General features: G+C 41.3%; 1 protein-coding gene across 9 annotated transcripts in view; it reads left to right on the top strand.

Annotated features, from left to right (window-relative positions):
• MTR (5-methyltetrahydrofolate-homocysteine methyltransferase) overlaps positions 1 to 26,864 on the top strand; it is a 141,141-nt gene that overhangs the window by 100,130 nt on the left and 14,147 nt on the right. For 8 of the 9 annotated variants that reach the window (XR_007515227.1, XR_007515228.1, XM_049867946.1 and 5 more), the window contains 6 exons: positions 5,224 to 5,291; positions 5,871 to 5,991; positions 10,413 to 10,494; positions 14,885 to 14,983; positions 16,012 to 16,087; positions 18,785 to 18,940. Coding sequence is in view for 7 of the 9 variants with exons in the window: in XM_049867946.1 (XP_049723903.1) it covers positions 5,224 to 5,291; positions 5,871 to 5,991; positions 10,413 to 10,494; positions 14,885 to 14,983; positions 16,012 to 16,087; positions 18,785 to 18,940 (602 nt within the window). In the remaining 2 variants the exon portion in view is untranslated. The remainder of the gene's footprint in view (positions 1 to 5,223; positions 5,292 to 5,870; positions 5,992 to 10,412; positions 10,495 to 14,884; positions 14,984 to 16,011; positions 16,088 to 18,784; positions 18,941 to 26,864) is intronic. The other variant, XM_049867948.1, reaches the window with a different exon arrangement.

Genomic DNA, 26,864 nt, shown 5'->3' with positions numbered 1-26,864 from the left:
ATTTATTGTTTCAAAACTCAGCTCATGCATTACCTCCCTGGGAGGCTTCTAATTGTCATCTGTTAAGCAACCTCCCACAGCACGCTGTGAATGCCTCCATTGTAGTATTTGTCATAAAAAAAAAACAAAAAAAAAAACTGTATTCTAATTCAGAGCTTACCAACAGTCTCAACTCAGATGTGCTGAGAAAATGATCTCCTTATCCCTGGATGGCGGGGCCAAGGGCAGCCTTAGCCCCTAGATTAGTTACCCTTGGCTTTGAGCAACCTCGTTCATGTATCCTAAACCCCAAAAATTCCAAACCCATTGCTGCCGAGTCGATTCCGACTCACAGAGACCCTGTAGGACAGAGTAGAACTGCCCCATAGTATTTCCAAAGAGCAGTTACTGGATTCGAACGGCTGACCTTTTGTTTAGCAGCCATAGCTCATAACCAGCTTGCCACCAAGTCTCCCCTCATGTATCCCAGTAGCATAAATTTTCTATGTATGCAGAAAGTTGGGAAGTGCTCCTGAAATTAGTGATATATTTGACCATTTCCCCAACAAGACGTCTTGAAGTCAGGTCGGTAAGTTGGAAACAGGGCTTCAAACCAGCTTGGTCCAGTTTGAACTCCTGCTGAGAATTTGCATGTCTAACAAGTTCCTGCTGAGAATTTGCATTTCCACCCCAGGTATAGTGAATCAGAATCTACACTTTAACAAGATCCCCAGGTATTCTTATATATAAGTCCTTCATGTATACTGGTGGATTTAACTACCACTCACGTTTTCTACCTCTGGAGGTTTATTGGCAGGCATTTGAGCCACGTTAGCACATTCTGGCATCGTGGCGGATACTGGTGCATCTGCCTAAAAACAAGGATGTTGCTCTGCATCACAATTGAGTGTTGAGAGTCATTCGTATGAGAGGATGCTTCCCAAAGGAGTGATTTTGTAAAACTTCTGTGTCTTTTGGCTTCTGTACTGTGAGATAAGGCTTGAAAGTATATACTATTTCCTGTGTTGTTTGGAAGGTACAGTTACCAGCATTTGGAAGTATCAAGTAAGTGAGTTATTTTTGGTCTGAAAACAAGTTTGTGATGCACTTCCTGGGCCATGGTACCCTGCGTGTAATGTGCTTCATGGAACATGGAACCGATACGGCCTGCTCCCATTAGCCACCTCCCTGATGACATCTTTTATAAAGTGCTTGCCTCCCTGATGACATTTTTTATACACTTCCTGGGCCATGGTATCGATATGTACCACATTTGTGATATATTTCATGGAACATGATACCCATATGGCCCTCTTACAATTGGCACCGCATTTTTTCAAATAATAAAAAACTACCAACAGGCAATGATTCAGCATCCATTCCATTAGGGAAAAATCACAGCATCACCAAAAAATTCCCCTGCCCCCTCCCCCAAATTCATCCTTTAAAGGGGTAACTTCCTGGGAATTTGTTAGAAATGCAAATTCTCAGCAGGGAACTTGTCATAAAGGCAAATTTTCAGCAGGAATTCAAATGGGTTCCAAGCCCTGGTTGGGAATTCAGCTTGTGTCCCCCCGCCCCCACACTGTCCTCAGACCTCTTACCTCCTGACCACTGGTTTTCAGTCTCTTTTGCTGATTTCTCCTTTTCTTTATGACCCCAATAATGGAGTGTGCCAAGACTCAGTCTTTGGACTCTTTGTCTGCCCACACTCCCTAGGTCAGTGCTTCACAAACCTAACATGCCTTCTGATCACCCAGGGATCTTGTTAAAAGTCAGGTTCTGACTAAAGTAGGTCTGGGACTGAAATTCTGCATTTCTAATGAGCTCCCAGGTAATGCTCCTGCAGCTGGTACAAAGACCACATCAAGAGTAACGAGGTTGTTTTTGTTGTTAGCTGCCATCGAGTCAGCCCCCGACTCATGGTGACCCCATGTACAAAAGAACAAAATGCAGCCTAGTCCTGCACCATCCGCTTGATCAGTTGCAGATCAGACCGTTGTGACTCGTAGGGTTTTCATTGGCTGATTTTTTGGATGTAGATCACCAGGCCTTTCAACCTAGCCTGGCTTAGCCTGGAAGTTCTGCTGAAACCTGCTCAGCACTGTAGCAACATGCAGGCCTCCTCTGACAAGAAAGGTGGTTCACATGAGGTATACTGCCTGGGAATCGAACCCATGTCTCCTACATGGACGGTGAGAATTCTACCCCTGAACCACCAGTGCCCCCAACAAAGGCCCTGGGACACCCTTGAGTCCTCTCTTCCTAAAGTCTCATGACTTTAATGCCATCTAATATGCTGACACGTCCCAAATTTGTATCTCCAGGATGGATCTCTTCCCCTGAATGCTAGACTTACATATCCAGTTGGCTATCTGAGAGTTCCACTTGGATGTCTAAAGATACCTCGAACTTAAAAAAAAAAAAAAAAAAACCAAACCCAGTGCCGTTGAGTTGATTCCGACTCATAGCGACCCTATAGGACAGAGTAGAACTGCCCCATAGAGTTTCCAAGGAGCGCTGGTGGATTTGCACTGCCGACCCTTTGGTTAGCAGCCGTAGCACTTAACCACTACGCCACCAGCATTTATTTTGAAAATGGAACTAATTTTCACCATCTTACAGACGCCTCCCCTACTCTCCCCTGTTTTAATGTGGCAGCTTTTTTTTTTTCTTGTTGCTTAGACTCAAACCCTTGAGCCATCTTTGACTCCTCTAGTCTCTCACACCTCGTATCTAATCCATCAGCAACTTCTGTCAGTTCCGCTTTTACAACATTTCCAGAAGCTGACCACTTCTCAATACCTACACCGCTTCCACTCTGGGCCAAGCCACTATCCGTTGTTGCCTTGATTTTTGCCGCAACCTAATGGTCTCTGCTTTGGCCTTGTACTTCCTGCAGTCTAACACACAGCAGGCAGAGTTATCTTGTAAACCTAAGTCAGATTTCTTATTCCTCTTTTCAAACCCTCCAGTGACTTTCCTTCTCTCTTAGTAAAACCTGCCCTACGTCAGTGGCTGTAACGTGGGAGCATTTGAAAAATATCAGTGCCTGGGCCCTGCCCTGGGCAGTTGAGTCACAATCTCTGGACATTGGAGTCTAAGATTTCGTTTGATCTTGACAGAAGCTTCTCTGGTGATTCCAGTGTGTAGTCTATAGGATCTGGCTCTCACTTCCCTCTCTGACTTTGTCTCCTACAACTGTCTCTGCTCATTTCTACTCTAATCACGATGGTCTCCTTGCTTTTCCTCAAACAAGGGCAAGCATGCATATAAAAATTCCTGAAATAAACCCTGCTTCAAACTTTTTTTTTTTCAAACTAGAAAAACAGGAGAGCAAGAAAATTCTTGTCATCATACTGATGACTTTAATTGAATTAAAAAAAAACTTACAACATTGAAAAATGATCAGCTTTGAAATGTATGCCTTTTTGTCTTGATTTAAAAGCAGTATGCTATTTTGCTGAGTTTTATGTGCAACAGTCTAAACTTAGTCATTGTTTAACAAAAGCTCCAGTTACCAGACTTTCTCCAATATGTTTAAAAAAGTGTGGTACCATCTCACTCCTGTTATAACCTACAGTGGCACGTCATTAAACCTGCAGCATTTGTTTTCTACCCTGTTAATGCTAACAGAGCTGAATATAGTTATCAAGGGTTTGAAATTGGCTTGCTTTTTACTGAAGATTCCATATGTGCTAGTTTTCCTTTTTTTAAAGTAAAATGGGAACAGGTTAAAAAATTCAACCATGTGAAAGGGGCATATAGTGAGAAATAAGTCTCCTTCCTGCCCCTTTTGTCCAGCACCCACTTTCACCGACTGATATCATGTAAAAAAAAACTGTTGCCGTCAAGTCAATTTCAACTCATGGCGACCCTATAGGACAGAGTAGGACTGCCCTATAGAGTTTCCAAGGAGCAGCTGATGGATTGAAACTACTAACCTTTTGCTTAGCAGCCAAGCTCTTAACCACTGCCCCACCAGGGCTTCTATGTCGTGTAAAAAAAAAAATTTTTTTTTTTTTTTACAATGTCGTGTAGTAGTTCTTAAATATTGGGTTTTTCTTAATTGGAAAAAAAAAAATCTGCCTATTTAATTTTTTAAGAATTGTTGACATAATGAAATAAATGAAAATACTTGCTATGATTTTTTGGTGTATACTCATATAAGATTAAATTGTAAAAATAACTTAAACATTGTGAAAACTCATTTCTGTCAAGTTCATGCCAACTCATAGCCATCCTACAGGACAGAGTAGAACTGCCCCCTAAGGCTTCCAAGACTAATGTTTACAGAAGCAGGCTGCCACATCTTTTTCCCACAGAGTGGCTGGTGGGTTCAAACCACTGACCTTTCAGTTAGCAACCAAGTGCTGCAACCAAATGCTTTAACCACTGTGCCACCAGGGCTCTTTAAACATTGAGTGTTCCCTAAACCTAGAGAACATGAGAGGACACAGAACATTTTTCAGGGTAGAAGCTCTGATTTTTTTCCCTGAGTTCCTGGGAGCTCTCTCCTCCATGAATTGATATTCTTCTGGTGTTACCCTGTTTTCTCAGAACATGCTCCAGGCTTTCTTTGCTCCAGATGCGCCACTCCCTCTAGTTTGTATCTGTCCAGAATCAGCTTTTCTTTTGAGTCTCATCCCATCTCTTGGTGAACTGCCCCCTGATTAATTCTTCTCCTTTCCTTGCCTCGGGTGACCAGATTTCCCTATCAACAGCTCTTCAGGCACAGGAACGGACCTTTGCTTGGTTATCCTTCTCAGTGCCTTCCATGAAGTATATTGTTCCAATTTTTTTTTTTTTTTAACAGATATTTATTGAGTGAACTTCCCCAGCATTTATATTGGCCTAATGTCTAAGAGAATGTACTTTGGTGTCAGATCCTGGCACAAATTCCAACTCTGCCACTAACTAGCTGTGTGACTGGGCAAGTTGCTTAACTTCTCTGGGCTGGCCCTTCCTAATTAAAACAGAGCCATCGTAGCACTTCTGCATAGAATTGCTTTGAGGGTTAAATGAGATTGCTCTTGCAAATGCTTAGCATAGTCTTGGCACATAGTAAGTACCTAATAAATGGTGGTAACGGTAGTTGTGGCGGTTGTTGGTATTTAGTGAGCATTTCATTGTGATTCCGATTTACATTAGAGCAGTATCTAATGGCAGAAATTAAAATGTTCATTTCACTTTGTCTCTAATGGGTCCTCGTTCAGTTTCTCACATCTCCTTTCTGTGCTTCAGGGTTATTGATTTAGGAGTCATGACTCCCTGCGATAAGATACTGAAGGCTGCTCTTGACAACAAAGCAGGTACTGTGCAACTGTACTTCTGGGCACCTCACAAAATGTTTCTTCCAAGTGTCTGTCACTGAGCAGTAATGCCTCAGCTCACGTGGGACCCATGGGACATTCAGACAAGCAAGTGCTGGATCCTGCAAGGGGACTGCTCTTATTGCCATTATAATGAAGGTTGGGCAATGTGATTAAGTTCCCGTTGAACTCCTTTATAGCTCTGGAGATGGAGAATGGGGACAGACAGGCTCTTACAAGAGAACAGTGTTGTATTAGATAGTTTTCTGTGTGTAGTCTTTTTTATGTTTCCTTGGACACCATGACATGTTTGAGCCTGGGAAATCATAAACTAAGGATATATTCTGTTGGATGGTTTCCCAAAACTTTGGTAAGTATATTATTGCAACTTGAGGTTACAAATCATATTTACTACCAAAAGCAAAAAAAAATATTAAAATCCCTAGTTAGAAGTAATGTCTTAGAAGTTAGAAATCCATGTTAGGTCTTATGGTCTTAAATTTTAAAATTGTTTCATATTTCTCCTCTTTCATGTTCCTTTTCATTGTATTTTTTCTTCTTCTTCTTTTAAAATAACAGATATAATTGGCCTGTCAGGACTTATCACTCCTTCCCTGGATGAAATGATTTTTGTTGCCAAGGAAATGGAGAGGTTAGCTATAAAGATTCCATTGTTGATTGGAGGAGCAACCACTTCCAGGTAAGTTGTACTAATGAAATTTGTGCTTCAGTTTAAGTTCTCTTAAATGCCAGTGTTTAAAAACACTGATAAAAGCAGTTTATTCTGTTTGTCTGTTTATGCTTCATACATTGACTCTTTATCGTATAAACACGTGAACTTTCTAGTCTTTACTTGGATAAGAACCGGAATACTTTTAGAGCATGGAATAGGAAACTCCTTTGTGATTTCCCCACTCCTTGTCTTTTTTTAGATTCCTTTGATTTGCACTTATCTTTTTCCTAATCCTCTTACCTCCTATTCAATTCCGGAGATTTCTAATGAACTCTTACCTCTCTTGAAGTCAAACTGGATGGAGAAGTTGTGTGTGTGTGTGGTTTTTTTTTTGGCACAAAGACTTTGCTTGAACTTGTGCCTGCTACCTGTCTTGAAGCAGGGGTCTGATTGAATATTGTATGTATTATTCTTGTCTAGCTTTTTTCACTCAACATGTCTGTGAGCTCCAACCTCATTACAGCATAGTTTTTTCTTTTTGTGATATACTCTTCCATTGTATGATATTTTTACATTATACTCTTCTATTCTTGATGGGCATTTGGGCTTTTCTGGTTTGGGGCTACTGCAAAGAGTATTGCTATGAACATTCCTGTATGAGCTTTAGGGCACGTATGTATGCACTTCTGCTCTGAAGCAGAATTACTATGCATATGATCCTCTTCATCAGATATTGTCAGGTAGTTTTCCAAAGTAATTGTATCAGTTTACACTCCCATATTCTCTTAAATTTTATCCTTATGGGTGTGTAGTTATATCTTTCTTGTTGCTGTTAAGTGCTGTCGAGTCGGTTCCGACTCATAGCGACCCTGTGTACAACAGAACAAAACACTGATTGGTCACGCACCACCTCACAATTGTTGCTATGTTTGAGCCCATTGTTGCAGCCACTGTGTCTTTCCATCATGTGGAGGGTCTTCCTCTATTTCACTGACCCTCTATTTTACCAAAACATGATGTCCTTCTCTGGGAACTGGTCCGTTGTGATAACATATCCAAAGTATGTGTGATGAAGTTTTACCATCCTTGCTTCTAATGAGCATTCTGACTGTAGTTCTTCCAAGACAGATTTGCTTGTTCTTCTGGAAGTCCATGGATGATTTGAGCACCTTTTTATGTGTATATTGGGTGTTTGAATGTGCTTTTTAATTGGATATTTTGCCTCTTATTAATTTGTAGACATTCTTTATTCATATTGGATACAAGTCATTTATCAGGAGTATATGTTACAAATAGATTCTTCTAATCTGGATTACCTTTTTACACTCTTAGTCATGTCTTTTGGATAATGAAAGTTCTTAATTTTTATGAAGTTTGATTCATCAGTCTTTTCCTTTATGGTTAGGGTTTTCTGTGTCTATATAAGAATGCTACCTACTCCAAGGAGAGTCATATTTGCTAGAAGTGTTCAGGAGTTTGAATTGTCCAGGAATCCCTCTGAGAGGTCTTTATAGACGTGTTGAAGGCCTCAGCTGTAGCCCAGTTCTTTCCTTTGCTAATCACATTTTAGCAGGTAATGGCACAGGACTTGTGAGTTAAAAGCATGTGTCTGAGGGGATATAACCTCATAGCTCTTCCAGACATTAGTGCCCTAAAGTGGCAGGACAGAATTAGAACTGTAACCCCAGGGCACTCTAAATGAAGTGTAAGACTGTCCAGAGGAGGCTCCTTGGAGAGGTTGAAAGGGCCATATGGCCTTGGTGTCAAATCTGTGTGGAAGTCTGTGGGAGTGTCCCTTTTTAACCTGTACCCATAGGAGAATAGAAAGCTGAACATTCTGTAATGTAGATGGTTTTGATATCACAAGCTAGAAATGACGTTAATGGAAATCCAGCCCCATTAACCACCAACGGAAGGGCTATAGAACTTCTCAAGGGCATAATAAGTCCTGACAGTTAGCTCTGAATTGTTAATTTACTTATAGCCTATAACTGTAAGAAGTCTTTTTCAATTACATTTTGTAAAACTTACCTTGGAGAATTCAACAGGAAGTCACATTACATGACCAATTACACATTGGTAATTTTCTGCATTTTTTTTTTTTTTTAAATCTATAGGAGTATGTTGCTGAATCATGTAACTGATTTTATCTTCCTCTTTGCTTTGACCACAGGGAAACTCAGAGTTCAGGCCTGTGTATGAGATTTCATGGAATGAATTTTATATGCTAATCTCATTCCTGATTCTATCTTTATTTTTCCTTTCTCTCATTTTTCTCATCAATTTTTAAATTATTTTATCATGCTGCATTTATGTAAAATGCCTTAAACCATTTCTGGAATAGGTATGATATGAAATAAAGGCTTGGAGTACTTGCTCTTTTTCCAAGTGTTTTAAAAAGATCTCAGGTTTCTCTCTTCTGAGTTTAACACTACTGTGCCCATTTGGCAAGTGTGGAAGGTGACTGGAATGGAATCCTAAGTGTCAGCGAGTGCCTTAGCAGAGATTGGACCTGAAATCCAGCCCCAGATTCTAACCGTTTGCTCTTGGCATGTAGGAAGGAGAGGAAAGGGTCAGATGTTTTGCATCTTTTCAGACTTCAGAAAGAAGCCTTCTTCTAGCTAGAGGAGTTTGCATCAAGGATAACTTAGAAGAAAGGAAGTAGATTCCGGGCATATTATTTTATAAGGAACCAGAAGTACTTTGGGAAGAGCAGGCTCAAATTGCATGTCTCTACTCGTATAGCTTTGTCATTTCTTATGTTGCAAAGCAGTATTTTGCTTTATTTATTTTTTAGTAGTGAAATCCATCACTTTCTTCTCAATGCCTTGTCTAGAAGATCATCAAAGAAGGAATGGCTAGAATTAACACTGAGAACCCTATGTGGAATACTTAATATATATTAATTGTTTCGAGTTTAAATATTTAAAATGGTACTGGTTTTCTTTAAGAGAAGGTCATCTCAGCTGCATTAGACTTAATGTTTTCTTGAGTAGCTCCATGCAGAATGTATATTGAGGCGTGTTCATACGCTTAGGGAGCTTACCATCTAAAGAAAAGAAAGCCAGCTAAGTCTGACTTATGTTTTGTTTTGTAACTGGGAGTGGCTTCCTCCCTTTTTTTTTTTTTTTTTTTAAATAACTGTTTGAAAATTCTCCCCCTTGTAGAATACTAAGACATCTTCAGTACTTTAGTTCCTGTGCCTGTAGTAGACACAAAGCAGGTCATCTTTTGGCTAGCCCAGGCCATGGTTGGGCTCCTGCTGCTGCTCTGGACCCCAGCCTCCCAGGCCAGAAGGTGTCTCTCTTGTACTGACTGACTTATGCTTGAACTTCAATTTACAGCTCCATTCTTGTGGCTTAGGCTTTAGTCTTCTGTGTACTGTTTATACATAGAGATACTCTTGGAAAGAGAGAACAGGCTGAGTGTTTGTGATCTTGTCTGTCTCATTATGAATGAGTTTTTCAAACTTTCCCTGAGAAGCCTGTTAAAAACAAACTCGTGTATACATTACACCTTTAATATTCTATTGCTATTTTTAAAACTATGTCAGAAGGAGGAGAAAGAAATTATGGCAGAGTCCATACTTCCTGTCCCAGCTTCAGAGCCCTGGTTTAACTCCTAGAAGGGAAGGCACATACATTTTCAATTCTCACCTCAATTTGTTATGTTCTTTAATGAAATAGCAGATCTGTAGCCTATGCTATTGCTGTAAACTTTCGGTAATCAGTGGGCAATTTGTTTTGCACTTTAGTTAATTAAATTTAAGGATTAAAGGGTATTTCTTTCTCTGTACTGACATTTTCAGGTTTGGCAATAGGAATTTGGGACTGATCCAGCCTTAGAATATATTTTTATTGCTTTTTCCTCTGTTGTTTTCATGTGGAATTTTGGGCCCAGGGTTCCTGATTAAAAGTACAAAGTGGCTGTGGGACCAAGCGGTATTGGTGCCCCCACTTGAATAGGGGTGCAGCAGCTAGAGAGCTATGGCCAGTGCCGGCAGTGCCTCCTCTCCTAGCTCCTGATGCCCCTGGGGCCCTGGCTGCTGTCCCAGCTCATTTGGAGGAAGGAACTCAATTCCACCCTTAAACAACAGCAAAGTGTAATTGCCTGGGACAGGTTACTTCCCTGAGTTCAGACAGGCTACCAGGGAGTACGAGGTCATGGGCTGGTCCTCAGAAAGTTGAGGACGTTTTGTCACAGAATTCTTTGGTAGCTGGGGTCAATCAGTTCATGTCTTTTCACTTTGACTTCCCCTTCTTTAAAAAGTATGGGGAGAAAGTTGTTGTTTCACAGGGGAAATTTGAAGTTCAATATTTATAAGTACCTTGAACCCTTTTTCTAGAAAACACTGTAGAAACACATTAATTCTAATGGTTCTGAACAAGGGTTGCGCAGGAGCTGTCATTGGTGATGGATGTGTTTGTCTTCCTGACCCCTCTTTTCAGAACCCACACAGCGGTTAAAATAGCTCCAAGATACAGTGCCCCTGTAATCCACGTCCTGGATGCGTCCAAGAGCGTGGTGGTGGTGAGTATGGGGTTCAACGTCTTATTGCAGATGCATTGTAAAGGAAGAACAAAGATAGCTTTAAGAATTGAGGATTTTACTGAGAATCTTCTATTTATTTCTGTCCAATTCTATTTTAAAAATGTAAAACAGCAGCCTCAGGCATGTGGTAGTGCTGCTGCAGCGTCTTGCATTGCTGGAAGGAAATCAGACAAGTCTATCCTGGGCTTCCAAATGCCATCTACTGCAGTAAGCAGCCAGGCAGGCTGCTCTGAGAGGCAAGAATGGGACCAAAAGAGACACCTTTGACCATAGAGATAATAGCTATAACCCAGAGAGATTTTTCAGCCATTTACAAATACACACTTACTTGAGTCCACTGCCAGAATTCCAAGGAATATAGAATTTTTAAACTGATCTATTTCCAGTCGGAAAAACACTTAACCTGGGAGTGGGCCAGTTGACCGTACCCAAAGACAAAGAAATAATTGCCAGCTCTTCAAAACCCAGAATAATAGAATCTGTCTCTCAGTGAATATAATAAACAAATGACTCAAATGTCTGTCCCTGCTTTTTTCCTTCAGCAAAGCCTAATTCTCAAAGCCTGCATATCCTATCTTGTGATATGTTTTGTTAGTTTCACTGAATAATAGAATATAACACCTGGAGGAAATAAACCATGTAGTTCAATGGTTCTCAAGTTTATTTTAGCCACAGAACCTTTTGTTCAAATGAAAGCTTTCCTGGAAGCTCCGTATGGTACAAATAAGAGGAGAGCAGCCCCCTTGTCCTTCATCCTACTCCTAATTCTCACCAAAAGCACAATTTGAAAACCACTGATCTAGTCCAGAGTCCCTGAGTGGCACAAACAGTTAATGCACTTGGCTGCTGACCAAAAGGTTGGAGGTTCAAGTCCACCCAGAGGCTCCTCGGAAGAAAGACTTGGTGATGTACTTCCACAAAATCAGCCATTAAAATCCCTGTGGAGCACTCTTCTGCTCTGATGCTCACGGCCATTGTCGGAGTTGACTCCACAGCAGCGGGTTTGGTTTGGACCTAGTCCAGTCTTCACATTTTGCAGGTGAGGAAATTTACTGAGGAGCCCTGGTGACAGGTGTAGCACACAGCCCGAGCCAAGGGATTTCTTTCAATCTGTGAACTTATTTACATAAACGTTATGCAATAACCACTATCACTTACTGAACACTTCCAGTGTGCCGGGCACTATGCTAAGCGCTTTACATGGGTTATTTTATTTAATCCTCAGAGTAACCTCATGACGTAGAACTTTTATCATGCCCATTTTAGAGATGAAATGGGGGGATGAAGAGGTTGGTGACTCTCCCGAGTGATAGGCATGGTGTTTGAGTGCAGGTGGTTTCACTCTGTGCCACTTTAAACTTGCTTCCATTCATATTTAACAATTCCCCTTTGTTAAAAAAGATAAAATTAAATCGGGCTGGAATCATAAAATTACAATTTTATGTTTACCACTGACAGAGACTAATGTGCAAATAAGTTACATTTCTACAACTCAATTTTAAACCATGTCTCGGATCTTACTTTTGGATTATGGCTCTTAGGAGCTTGGATCAGGTCCATAATTGAGTTAACCATTGGGCCCCTTTTTAAAGCTTGTTGCTATTTTCAGATGCTAACCAATGGCTCTGAACATTTTTCCATTTGCAGACAAGGCTGTTGTGCCTATTTGAATACCCGGTGGTAGCATTTTCCCTATATGCAGAACACACACTTAACTGGGCAGAAATTGGTTCTTTGATTCCCTTTTGGAGGGCAGGTCCCTTCAATGTCTTTAAGAGTTAGAGGCATCTGGGCCGAGGACTAGGCTTTGTGACTTGGGGCTGGTTGCCATTTGGCTCAGCCTGGCGGCCATCAGTGTTTATTTAGCTCTTTTCGTAGACAGAGAATGGCCACGTTTTGGAATTACTCAGACCTACGTCCAGTGAGCAATCATTTGGGTGGTTGCTAGTGACACTTTCAGGAGTAAATGTTGTAATTTGTTTACATTGGTCGTTGGTTCAGAGTCTGTTAATATAACTGCAGTGAACACGGGACAGGACTGTGTGTTAGCTGTCTGATGTATTTGAGAAGGCTCTCAGATGCAAGCAGCTACTTACTGGCTGGAGATTTAGGCCTGAATATGTCCTTCACTTTCTTTTCTAGTAAAAAAAAGTGCCCAATATTTAGTTCTTTTTAAATGAAAATATCTATTCAACTTACTCCCTCTTCCCATGCTGCTCACATTGTTCTGACTGCTCTGATCGCAGGTAAAGATATTATCGTGAACAATACAAAATAAAAGAAAGAAAATGAAAGCTATAATGTGTCTCAGTGGTTTTCATTGGCATGAAAACACAGTGGTGGATTTTGACATTTTTGTGGAAGGATCACGTATACGCCCAGAAAACCCGGTGCCATTGAGTTGATTCCGACTCATAGCAACCCTACAGGACAAAGTAGAACTGCCCCATAGAGTTTCCAAGGGGCGCCTGGTGAATTCCAGCTGCCGACCCTTTGGTCAGCAGCCGTAGCACTTAACCACTACACCACCAGGGTTTCCAGATCATGTGTATTGGCCATGTATTGGCCACAGACCTGTTTTCACCCAACAAGTCAGACTGGGCCAGAGTAGTAACTCATCTGAGTGGCTGTCGCTGTGGCTGTGGAGCTGGGGGCTCTATGAGAGGGAGAAAGAGCCGGCAGGCTGTAGCAGTCTGTTCTGTCTACCTAATAAACAAACAAACAAAAATAATCAAACCCATTGCCATCGAGTCGATGCTGATTCGTAGCAACCCTGTAGTACCTTGTAATTACAGGGTACTGTAATTCTTCTTTGGGTGTTAAGGACATTCGGGTTTGACTTCTCAGAGTTTATAATCCAGCAGAACATAGCACTGTTTTCAAACACTAGCTGCATGTACTGGGGGCGGGGGGCGCTCAGAAGTAGCAGACCCTCATCCTCTTTTAGCTCTGCTGGGTTCTGTAAATGAGGATTCTGCTGAAGTGACTGGAACGTGAGGCTGGGAAATGCTTTGTGGCATGAACACCATTTGTGAGCCCCTGTTTAGGCCTGCCACAATAGCATTTTCTGACCATATTCCTTAATAAGATGATTGTTTTTTTTTTACTGAGTCACATGTGATTGGATTGCTACTAGAGATACTTAGAAAAGTCACATAGTAAAGTTGATAGGCACGTTAGCCATCATGCAGCTCAACTTCCACAATTTTAGATGATGATACTGAACTTCCCTGCCTTTTGCGTATGTGTTAGGAAGTCCCACTGGAGAATGCAGGAGCAGTGCTTGATTTTTGAACTGAGGTGATCAGTGCCAGGCTTTTTGTCCTTTGTACTTTTATTTTGAGCTCTAATGGCAGTTATTCTTCTACTAACTGGATAGTCATAGTTATAAGCAAACTGTACTTGATGCTAGCTTTTTTTTTTTATGGCTTACTGAGTAGCCCTAGGAGCTTGTGGGGTATGTGGCAATAAGCTTTGACCCACTGAAGAAGAATACCTAACCCAGGCAGGAATTGGCAGAGATGGTGAAAGAAAGGCAGTGGTGTGGGGAAAGCTTTCTGAAGGAGGTGCCACTGGGACTGACCATTACTGTACATTTTTTACCTGTTCTTGCTGCTCTATGGTGGTGGTGGTGGTTAGGTGCCTTCAAGTTGCTTCCAACTCATAGGGACCCTATGTACAACAGAACAAAACGCTGCCTGATCCTGCATCATCCTCACAGTTGATGCTATTTTTGAGCCCACTATTGCAGCCACTGTGTCAATCCATCTCGTCGAGGGTCTTCATCTTTTCACTGACCCTCTACTTTACAAAGCATGATGTCCTTCTCCAGAGACTGGTCCCTTCTGATAACATGTCCAAAGTATGTGAGATGAAGCCTCGCAAGCCTCACTTCTAAGGAGCATTCTGGCTGTGCTTCCTCTGAGACAGAATTGTTTGTTCATGGTATGGTCAATCTACGGCTGCTTTTTTTTTAACCAAAGGGTCAGCAGTTTGAATCTGCCAGACATTCCTTGGAAACTCTACGGGGCAGTTCTACTCTGTCGTGTAGGGTTGCTATGAGTCGGAATTGACTCAATGGCACTGGGTAGTATAGTCGATATTCTTTGCCAGCACCATAATTCAAAGGCATCAATTCTTCTGCAGTCTTTCATATTTATTGTCCAGCTTTCCCATGCATATAAGGTGATTGAAAATACCATGCCTTGGGTCAGGTGCACCTTAGTCCTCAAAGTAATATCTTGGCTTTTTTAACATTTTAAAGAGATCTGTTGTAGAAGTTTTGCCCTGTGCAATACGCCCTTTGATTTCATGACTTCTGATTCCATGGGCATTGATTGTGGCTACTGGGCTTTATTTTGCATTTCAGTGTTCTCAACTATTAGATGAAAATCTGAAGGATGAATATTTTGAGGAAATCATGGAGGAATATGAAGATATTAGACAAGACCATTATGAGTCTCTCAAGGTAAGTGAAAGAAACAGGTTTTTGCTTAGTTGGGTAATACAGTGAAGCTACAGTTTTTATTATGACCTTATGTACTTAAGGAGGGTAAAGGCCTAAGATCATTTTAGACAAGTTCTATTTTCTAGCTTGAATCAACTTTAGTGTCAAAGCTCCCAATACTTTTTGGTTTTATTAAAATTAATTTTGTTTATTCAGACAAACATTTGTTGGGCACCCAGTAGGTGTTAGGTGCTGTGCTAGATACCACAGTTATGCTAATGAATAAAACATGAGTCCTTACCCAGCAGGAAAACAGGAACTTAAACAGTGTACTGAAATGACCTCCATAGTCCCTTGTTCCTGAGGAAATAATGGAAGAAAATGCAGGCGTTAAACAGGACCTGTAAGCTTCTTCCCTTGTACTGCCCAACACTGGCTGTGTGGCAGTAACGTTTCAGGAACCACCCTTCTCTAGGCGCGCTTCAGGGAATCAGTCAAGAGTGGCATGATCACCCTTTAGAAGGCATTGGGATATTTCTTCCTGGTTATCAGCCCGGTGGACTTCTGGGGGCAGGGGTATATTGGGAGATTGTTAGGCAAGCGAAATGAGATGACAAACTGTGAAGAAAACAAACATTTCTGTAGTGCTGACTATAAGACACTGGTGGGCTTTTTCCCTCTCCTTAAGTTTGTCCCTAACTGATGGTTTCTTAGATCTGCCTTATGGACCTAGAGGGGTGTTAGATGGCAGGCCTGTTACCACCCCAGCTTCTTCTTACCTCACAGTTAGGGCTGTCCAGTCAGCCTCATGACTGTATATCGATAGGGAATGGCTGCTTACTGAATCTTTATATTGCTGTGATGCTGATGCGAAGCTATAGTGGAAGGAAAGGGGAGCATTTGTTCAGATAATGATTTTCATTAATAAAAGGATTTGTTTTCTTGCAAAACTTATATACTGGCTTTCTTGAACATGCTTTCGTAGTAATAACTGAAAAAGCTCAAGGATTCTTACTAAATAACCTTTTTTTTTTTTTTTTTTTAAATAGGAGAGAAGATACTTACCTTTAAGTCAAGCCAGAAAAAACGGTCTCCATATTGACTGGCTGTCAGAGCCTCACCCAGGTCTGTTTGGCTGCTGGTTGGAGAAAGACTGCACGTAATAACTGACTGGTGCCGTAGATGTGTGCGCTTGCTTGGTTGTAAAATCAAACTAACTCTTAACTGTGTCTGACAGTGATGATTGTAAATAAATGTGAATAGGTATCACATGTAGAGAGCCTGTCACAGGCCAAACACTCTCCTGAGATTTACCCGTGTCAACTCACTAGGTCCTTGAGACTACTCTTATAAATGTGGGTATTGTCCTTGTTGTAATTTGAAGAAACTGAGTTTTGGGAAAGTTTAACAACTTAAAAGGTTACTAGAACCCTTTCTTTGAAATGTCTTGTAAACCCATATTCATTCCTTTGTGCTGTGCTTGAGTGGGCCTCCTTCAGCTTGTGAACAAGCTCCACGGACGTGCCTGGGTGCTACTATAACTGAGGTGGCCGAGGTCTCCACTGGGTCCAGGTATAGACATGAAATGTCTGAAAGGGAAGATGCCTTAGCATTTAGCAGTCTTTTAAAACATTTTAAACATTTCAGCAAAGGCAGGATTCCCTATTTCTTGTTCCCTCCTTCATTCTCTCTCTGAATGCTGCTCTCTTTTTCATTTCTTCCCTTTTTTATTTCTAGCCACCTTTCCTATCTTACCTAGGTGTTCACAAGGGAATAGAACATGTCAGATGTTTTGACAGGCTCAGAGAGGCATGCGATACAAATGTAAAACTGAGCCAGGGTGAACAGGGGTTATATTAATTGGATCCATATTTCCGAGGTAATATCTCAAATCAGCATTCATTGCTTGTAACATCTGTAATTCTATACATGCTCAGTGGAGTTCAGGGGATGAAATTGGAATAGGTGTTCTTCGTTCTGATTTCGTTTCTGCCGAGTTCAGTGTGGCATAGTAGAAAGGACGCTATACTGGAAGTTGAGGGGCCTGAGCTCTAATACTGACTTAGCTCCTGTCTGATTCACTGAGAGACTTTGAGCATCTTACTTCCATGTTTGACAGCCTTTAATATATAAAGAAGGAGTTACTTTATGGAAATAGTGTGAGAATAAGATACCATGTGAAAACCTTTGAAAAACATAAATCACTGTATGTTCCTGAACTATTATTATCAGTTCTTTACCTTTCACAATGGAATTGGAATAGTAGCACAAGAGATTTTTAACCAAGTCAAACATCCAAACAATGTGTTGGTAGAAACAGTCCTCTGAAGGCAGGTGGTTGTGCGAGGGCGGCAGTGGTGACACCTCTGGAGTGGGTACGAGTCCATGGAAAGGCTTGTACCTGCCGCCCGAAGGGCTATTGAGTCCCCTGAGGAGCCTACCTCAGAAATGTTTGTGAGGATGATCCAGTCTCAGAGGAATTGCAGAAAGTAGATAAAGGGAGGAAGTAGGGTTCTTTTCTCAAAGGTTTTACACACGAATCTTCAACTCTGGCAGATAAACTTACTCAGGAATAAAGTCCTTCCACTTCTATGAAGCAAGGTGTTTCTCCCTGCCTTTTCAGCCAGGAATCAACTTGAATCAGAAGGGTTTCTGGACTTTCATTTTGGTTTCTCTATAAAGGGACGGTACAAACTTTGTTACCCAGAAAAATCAACATAATAGAATATTTCCAAAGAAGAGATTGTTTTATGTAGTAAAAAGATGCCAAAGGCCAAATGGGAAAGAGTTACTGTGAAAAAGTGTGAAAGAAGTAGATAGTTTCGGGCAAAATTCATAAGCTGTTCGGACTTTTCTTTTCTTGCACTCTCATCTCTGACTTTTTACCATCAAGGAGAGAAAAATATTCTTGAGACTAATATTGTATCCCAGAACACCTGAGATGGGAAGTGTCGGAAGGTCTCTGATTCCTGCATCACAGATCAGAACAGCGCCAGTGATGAGGGGTGTGAAGCCAGGGCGTCATCACCTCCTGGCCTGTCCTGAGCCCACCTGGTGCTCGGCCCTGCAGTGTAGTGGCCCTCAGTGTCCCCAGAAAACGCAGCAGCACCTTGTCTCTGAAGCCTTTAGTATTGTGCAAAGTATCATGTATTTTAAACTCACGAAGAAGTATAAAGAATAGTATATTGACATCCGTGTGTACGCACTAGCCAGCTTGAGAAATAACCATCCATTTAAAGAAATAATAATACACTGTAGTGGAGGTGTCCTCTGTGGCCCTTCCTGGTCCTGTTTCCTCTCCCTCCCCTGCTTAAATAACCGCAGTCCTGAATTTGATGCTTCATTTCCGCGCATTTCCTCATACTTGTACTATGTGCATATGTAGCAGTAGACAATATAGATTAGTGTTTCATGTTTTTAAACTTTATAGAAATGGCTTAGTATATATGTCTGCAGTGGCCTTTATTTTATTATTTTCTTCAATTATACAAACAAAGATTAGCCACAAGTTTTTCTTTTTCTTGGGAGAGGTTTGGGGGTGGAAGGGTGGAGGGAGGAGTCTCCAAGGCTGGTGTAGTCAGCTGCATTGGACGAATAACTTTATTTGAGATTCGATGCAGGATTACTCCTTCTCTGAGATAATTTAAAGTTCCCCTCTTTGTAAAACAACTCCTACGAGTGACAGGAGTAAGACAGACCGTGGGAGTCACAGAGCAACTGAGGAGCTGGGGGGAGGCCTCTACTAGGCAGTGCCTGGGCGGGAGGCTGCTCAGTACCAGGCCCCTGGTGTTACCATTGACAACCGGTATTTCCTTCCTGTAGTGAAGCCCACGTTTATGGGGACTCGAGTCTTTGAAGACTATGACCTGTGGAAGCTGGTGGACTACATTGACTGGAAGCCTTTCTTTGACGTCTGGCAACTCCGAGGAAAATACCCTAACCGAGGCTTCCCCAAGATATTTAACGACAAGACAGTAGGTTAGTTCAGTAAGTCCCTTCCTGCCACTGATATTCAAGGGACTTTGAAGATAAGAATAAGTGATAAACAATGGATTTGGATTATGCAGGATAGTGCTGCTTTCATATTGTTCACCTGCTATAAAAATGGTGGTGTGGTGGGGAGCCTGACCTCCTTTAACTTCAGGAGGGAGGGGAGAGACAATATCAACAGCCCAAGGCTGAGTCTTATGAGGTGGAGGTCAGGCATATCTCTGCTCTCCAGCCATCTTACCAATTCTGACACCAGCTGTCCCTTTCGCAGCACTCTACTTCTCTACTGGGTTCAATAATTTGTTGGAATGGCCATATAGAACTCACAGACAACACTCAAGATTATGGGGATTGTTAGGGAAGTAACAGGTTACAATTCAGGATCAAGAATGACTCAGGACACAGGGCAGCTTCTCAGCCGTGCCCACAGGCAGACCTCTCCTTGGCCCTCAGCCCCTTGGTGCCGTGGGCTTCTCGGGCCGGCCCGGCCTCTGCGCTGCTTGGGTAGTGTTACAAAGCTCCATAGTTCCACTGATAAGTGCCCAGAGGCACCCCACTCCACCAGCAAGCCTCCTGCCCAAAGGCAGTCAGCTGTCTTGCCGTGTGGGCCAGGAAGCCCACCTTGCCATCTCCTGCCAGTCTCCTGGTTCTGCTTCCGCCGTTTCTCTGCTGCTGCTTCTTGCCATATCTGGTGTTAGAAATCTTTCTCCCTATCTCCTGGGTCTAGAAGCTTCTCAGTGCAGGAATCCCGGGTCCAAAGGACATGCTGCACTCCTGGCTTTTCTTTCTTCGTGGTAGTGAGGTCTCCCTCTGCCCTGGGATTAGCTCTCTCTTAAGCCTAGCGGGATGGCAAAACAGACCAATTCCCTCATTAAGGTTCCATATACCTTATTTGCATTGTCCCACCCTCCACAAGAGTTCCATACACCTTATTTGCATTAGCAGCATGCTGTCCAATCCCCTTGGGCCACAAGCACGTTATTTGCATCATCCCACCCAATCATTGTGTGGTAGTCACAAAGACTATGGCTAGAAGGGCCATATTAAGCAATTCAATGTACCTTACCAGCTTAGCTTTTTTTTTTAATTAACTTTTATTAAGCTTCAAGTGAACGTTTACAAATCCAATCAGTCTGTCACATATAAGTTTACATACATCTTACTCCGTACTCCCACTTGCTCTCCCCCTATTGAGTCAGCCCTTTCAGTCTCTCCTTTCGTGACAATTTTGCCAGCTTCCCTCTCTCTCTATCCTCCCATCCCCCCTCCAGACAAGAGTTGCCAACACAATCTCAAGTGTCCACCTAATATAATTAGCTCACTCTTCATCAGCATCTCTCTCCCACCCGCTGACCAGTCCCTTTCATGTCTGATGAGTTGTCTTCGGGGATGGTTCCTGTCCTGTGCCAACAGAAGGTCTGGGGACCATGGCCGCCGGGATTCCTCTAGTCTCAGTCAGACCATTAAGTATGGTCTTTTTATGAGAATTTGGGATCTGCATCCCACTGATCTCCTGTTCCCTCAGGAGTTCTCTATTGTGCTCCCTGTCAGGGCAGTCATCGATTGTGGCCGGGCACCAACTAGTTCTTCTGGTCTCAGGATGATGTAGGTCTCTGGTTCATGTGGCCCTTTCTGTCTCTTGGGCTCTTAGTTGTCGTGTGACCTTGGTGTTCTTCATTTTCCTTTGCTCCAGGTGGGTTGAGACCAATTGATGCATCTTAGATGGCCGCTTGTTAGCCTTTAAGACCCCAGACGCCACATTTCAAAGTGGGATGCAGAATGTTTTCATAAAAGAATTATTTTGCCAATTGACTTAGAAGTCCCCTCAAACCATGTTCCCCAGACCCCCGCCCTTGCTCCGCTGACCTTTGCAGCATTCATTTTATCCCGGAAACTTCTTTGCTTTTGGTCCAGTCCAATTGGGCTGACCTTCCATGTATTGAGTGTTGTCTTTCCCTTCACCTAAAGCAGTTCTTATCTACTGATTAATCAATAAAAAACCTTCTCCCTCCCTCCCTCCTTCCCTCCCCCCTTTGTAACCACAAAAGTATGTGTTCTTCTCAGTTTTTACTATTTCTCAAGATCTTATAATAGTGGTCTTATACAATACTTGTCCTTTTGCCTCTGACTAATTTCACTCAGCATAATGCCTTCCAGGTTCCTCCATGTTATGAAATGTTTCACGGATTTGTCACTGTTCTTTATCGATGTGTAGTATTCCATTGTGTGAATATACCACAATTTATTTACCCATTCATCCGTTGATGGACACCTTGGTTGCTTCCAGCTTTTTGCTATTGTAAACAAAGCCGCAGTAAACATGGGTGTGCATATATCTATTTGTGTGAAGGCTCTTGTATCTCTAGGGTATATTCCGAGGAGTGGGATTTCTGGGTTGTATGGTAGTTCTATTTCTAACTGTTTAAGATAACGCCAGATAGATTTCCAAAGTGGTTGTACCATTTTACATTCCCACCAGCAGTGTATAAAAGTTCCAATCTCTCCGCAGCCTCTCCAACATTTATTATTTTGTGTTTTTTGGATTAATGCCAGCCTTGCTGGTGTGAGATGGAATCTCATCGTAGTTTTAATTTGCAATTCTCTAATGGCTAATGATCGAGAGCATTTTCTCATGTATCTGTTAGCTGCCTGAATATCTTCTTTAGTGAAATGTGTGTTCATATCCTTTGCCCACTTCTTGATTGGGTTGTTTGTCTTTTTGTGGTTTAGTTTTGACAGAATCATGTAGATTTTAGAGATCAGGCACTGGTCTGAAATGTCAGAGCTGAAAATTCTTTCCCAGTCTGTAGGTGGTCTTTTTACTCTTTTAGTGAAGTCTTTAGATGAGCATAGGTGTTTGATTTTTAGGAGCTCCCAGTTATCGGGTTTCTCTTCATCATTTTTGGTAATGTTTTGTATTCTGTTTATGCCTTGTATTAGGGCTCCTAGGGTTGTCCCAATTTTTTCTTCCATGATCTTTATCGTTTTAGTCTTTATGTTTAGGTCTTTGATCCACTTGGAGTTAGTTTTTATGCATGGCGTGAGGTATGGGTCCTGTTTCATTTTTTTGCAAATGGATATCCAGTTATGCCAGCACCGTTTGTTAAAAAGACTATCTTTTCCCCAATTAACTGACACTGGTCCTTTGTCAAATATCAGCTGCTCATCCGTGGATAGATTTATATCTGGGTTCTCAATTCTGTTGCATTGGTCTATGTGCCTGTTGTTGTACCAGTACCAGGCTGTTTTGACTACTGTGGCTGTATAATAGCTCCTGAAATCAGGTAGAGTGAGGCCTCCCACTTTCTTCTTCTTTTTCAGTAATGTTTTGCTTATCCGGGGCTTCTTTCCCTTCCATATGAAATTGGTGATTTGTTTCTCTATCCCCTTAAAATATGACATTGGAATTTGGATCGGAAGTGGGTTATATGTATAGATGGCTTTTGGTAGAATAGACATTTTTACTATGTTAAGTCTTCCTATCCATGAGCAAGGTATGTTTTTCCACTTAAGTATGTCCTTTTGAATTTCTTGTAGTAGAGCTTTGTAGTTTTCTTTGTATAGGTCTTTTACATCCTTGGTAAGATTTATTCCTAAAGTATTTTATCTTCTTGGGGGCTGCTGTGAATGGTATTGATTTGGTTCTTTCCTCTTCGGTGTTCTTTTTGTTGATGTAGAGGAATCCAAGTGATTTTTGTATGTTTATTTTATAACCTGAGACTCTGCCAAACTCTTCTATTAGTTTCAGTAGTTTTCTGGAGGAGTCCTTAGGGCTTTCTGTGTATAAGATCATGTCATCTGCAAATAGTGATAACTTTACTTCCTCCTTGCCAATCCGGATACCTTTTATTTCTTTGTCTAGCCTAATTGCCCTGGCTAGGACTTCAAGCACGATGTTGAATAAGAGCAGTGATAAAGGGCATCCTTGTCTGGTTCCTGTTCTCAAGGGAAATGCTTTCAGCTTCTCTCCATTTAGAGTGATATTGGCTGTTGGCTTTGCATAGATGCCCTTTATTACGTTGAGGAATTTTCCTTCAATTCCTATTTTGGTAAGAGTTTTTATCATGAATGGGTGTTGGACTTCGTCAAATGCCTTTTCTGCATCAATTGATAAGATCATGTGGTTTTTGTCTTTTATTTATGTGATGGATTACATTAATGGCTTTCCTGATATTAAACCAGCCTTGCATACCTGGTATAAATCCCACTTGATCATGGTGAGTTATTTTTTTGATGTGTTGTTGGATTCTATTGGCTAAAATTTTGTTGAGGACTTTTGCATCTATGTTCATGAGGGATATAGGTCTATAATTTTCTTTTTTTGTAATGTCTTTACCTGGTTTTGGTATCAGGGAGATGGTGGCTTCATAGAATGAGTTGGGTAGTATTCCGTCATTTTCTATGCTTTGAAATACCTTCGGTAGTAGTGGTAACTCTTCTCTGAAAGTTTGGTAGAACTCTGCAGTGAAGCCGTCTGGGCCAGGGCTTTTTTTTGTTGGGAGTTTTTTGATTACCGTTTCAATCTCTTTTTTTGTTATGGGTCTATTTAGTTGTTCTACTTCTGAATGTGTTAGTTTAGGTAGGTAGTGTTTTTCTAGGAATTCATCCATTTCTTCTAGGTTTGCAAATTTGTTAGAGTACAATTTTTCGTAGTAATCTGAAATGATTCTTTTAATTTCATTTGGTTCTGTTGTGATGTGGTCCTTCTCGTTTCTTATTCGGGTTATTTGTTTCCTTTCCTGTATTTCTTTAGTCAGTCTGGCCAATGGTTTATCAATTTTGTTAATTTTTTCAAAGAACCAGCTTTTGGCTTTGTTAATTCTTTCAATTGTTTTTCTGTTCTCTAATTCATTTAGTTCAGCTCTAATTTTTATTATTTGTTTTCTTCTGGTGCCTGATGGATTCTTTTGTTGCTCACTTTCTATTTGTTCAAGTTGTAGGGACAGTTCTCTGCTTTTGGCTCTTTCTTCTTTTTGTATGTGTGCATTTATCGATATAAATTGGCCTCTGAGCACTGCTTTTGCTGTGTCCCAGGGGTTTTGATAGGAAATATTTTCATTCTCGTTGCATTCTATGAATTTCCTTATTCCCTCCTTGATGTCTTCTATAACCCAGTCTTTTTTCAGGAGGGTATTGTTCATTTTCCAAGTATTTGATTTCTTTTCCCTAGTTTTTCTGTTATTGATTTCTAGTTTTATTGCCTTGTGGTCTGAGAAGATGCTTGGTAATATTTCGATGTTTTGGACTCTGCAAAGGTTTGTTTTATGACCTAATATGTGGTCTATTCTAGAGAATGTTCCATGTGCGCTAGAAAAAAAAGTATACTTTGCAGCAGTTGGGTGGAGAGTTCTGTATAAGTCAATGAGGTCAAGTTGGTTGATTGTTGTAAGTAGGTCTTCCGTGTCTCTATTGAGCTTCTTACTGGATGTCCTGTCCTTCTCCGAAAGTGGTGTGTTGAAGTCTCCTACTATAATTGTGGAGGTGTCTATCTCACTTTTCAATTCTGTTAAAATTTGATTTGTGTATCTTGCATCCCTGTCATTGGGTGCATAAATATTTAATATGGTTATATCTTCCTGATCAATTGTCCCTTTTGTCATTATATAGTGTCCTTCTTTATCCTTTGTGGTGGATTTAAGTCTAAAGTCTATTTTGTCAGAAATTAATATTGCTACTCCTCTTCTTTTTTGCTTATTGTTTGCTTGATATATTTTTTTCCATCCTTTGAGTTTTAGTTTGTTCGTGTCTCTAAGTCTAAGGTGTGTCTGTTGTAGGCAGCATATAGATGGATCGTGTTTCTTTATCCAGTCCGTGACTCTCTGTCTCTTTATTGGTGCATTTAGTCCATTTACATTCAGGGTGATTATAGATAAATAAGTTTTTAGTGCTGTCATTTTGATGCCTTTTCATGTGTGTTGTTGGCAATTTCATTTTTCCACATACTTTTTTGTGCTGAGACGTTTTTCTTAGTAAATTGCGAGATCCTCATTTTCATAGTGTTTGACTTTATGTTAGTTGAGTCGTTACGTTTTTCTTGGCTTTTATCTTGAGTTATGGAGTTGTTATACCTTTTTGTGGTTACCTTATTATTTACCCCTATTTTTCTAAGTAAAAACCTAACTTGTATCGTTGTATATCGCCTTGTATCACTCTCCATCTGGCAGTTCAATGCCTCCTGTATTTAGTCCCTCTTTTTGATTATTGTGATCTTTTACCTATTGACTTCCATGATTCCCTGTTATGTGTATTATTTATATATATATTTTTTTAATTAATCTTAATTCGTTTGTTTTTGTGATTTCCCTATTTGAGTTGATATCAGGACGTTCTGTTTTGTGACCTTGTGTTGTGCTGGTATCTGATATTATTGGTTTTCTGACCAAACAATTTCCTTTAGTATTTCTTGTAGCTTTGGTTTGGTTTTTGCAAATTCTCTAAACTTGTGTTTATCTGTAAATATCTTAATTTCGCCTTCATATTTTAGAGAGAGTTTTGCTGGGTATATGATCCTTGGCTGGCAGTTTTTCTCCTTCAGTGCTGTGTATATGTCGTCCCATTCCCTTCTTGCCTGCATGGTTTCTGCTGAGTAGTCTGAACTTATTCTTATTAATACTCCCTTGAAGGAAACCTTTCTTTTCTCCCTGGCTGCTTTTAAAATTTTCTCTTTATCTTTGGTTTTGGCGAGTTTGTTGATAATATGTCTTGGTGTTTTTCTTTTTGGATCAATCTTAAATGGGGTTCGATAAGCATCCTGGATAGATATCCTTTCGTCTTTCATCATGTCAGGGAAGTTTTGTGTCAGGAGTTCTTCAACTATTTTCTCTGTGTTTTCTGTTCCCCTCCCTGTTCTGAGACTCCATTCACCCGCAAGTTATCCTTCTTGATAGAGTCCCACATGATTCTTAGGGTTTCTTCATTTTTTTTTAATTCTTTTATCTGATTTTTTTTCAGCTGTGTTGGTGTTGATTCCCTGGTCCTCCAGATGTCCCAGTCTGCATTCTAATTGCTCGAGTCTGCTCCTCTGAGTTCCTATTGCATTGTCTAATTCTGTAATTTTATTGTTAATCTTTTGGATTTCTACATGCTGTCTCTCTATGGATTCTTGCAACTTATTAATTTTTCCACTATGTTCTTGAATAATCTTTTTGAGTTCTTCAACAGTTTTATCAGTGTGTTCCTTGGCTTTTTCTGCCGTTTGCCTTATTTCGTTTGTGATGTCTTGAAGCATTCTGTAAATTAGTTTTTTATATTCTGTATCTGATAATTCCAGGATTGTATCTTCATTTGGGAAAGATTTTGATTCTTTTGTTTGGGGGGTTGGAGAAGCTGTCATGGTCTGCTTCTTTATGTGGTTTGATATGGACTGCTGTCTCCGAGCCATCACTGGGAAACTAGTTTTTCCAGAAAATCCGCTAAAAAAAAAATGCAGTCAGATCCCTATCAGAGTTCTCCCTCTGGCTCAGGCTATTTGGATGTTAATGAAGCCGCCTGGGGAGGGTGGGGGAGGGATCAGAGAGATAGGAGAGTAGCACCTCAGAATATAGCCAGAGTTGCTTGTCTTGCTTGGAATGACTATTATATCTGAGATTCCCGCGGGGTACATCGCCTATATGTGCTGGCTGTGTGGAGATTGCCCCGGGGGGTCTGCCCCGCTGGAGTCACGGTCAGATCCTCTGCTGCCAGCCCCACGCCCAACGTTAAGGTTCCCCTGCTGGGACGGTGCACTCTCGACTCCAAAATCAGTCGCTGCCTCCTGGGGACTTCTCGTCCCGCCAGCCGCGTCGCCGTGCCGCCGCCGCGAACCGGCTGGGCCCCCTCCCGGGGTTAGTTCAGGTGAGCGGAGCAGCTCCCCGTGCTTGTGCCGTGACCACGTGTCCCGGCTGGGACGCTGTTCTCCCCGCTCCAAGACCGG

Source organism: Elephas maximus, chromosome 24 (genome assembly GCF_024166365.1).
Source record: "Elephas maximus indicus isolate mEleMax1 chromosome 24, mEleMax1 primary haplotype, whole genome shotgun sequence".
NCBI lineage: Eukaryota > Metazoa > Chordata > Mammalia > Proboscidea > Elephantidae > Elephas > Elephas maximus.
The sequence above is the reverse complement of the archived record's forward strand: the minus strand, read 5'-3'. Positions and strand labels throughout refer to the sequence as shown.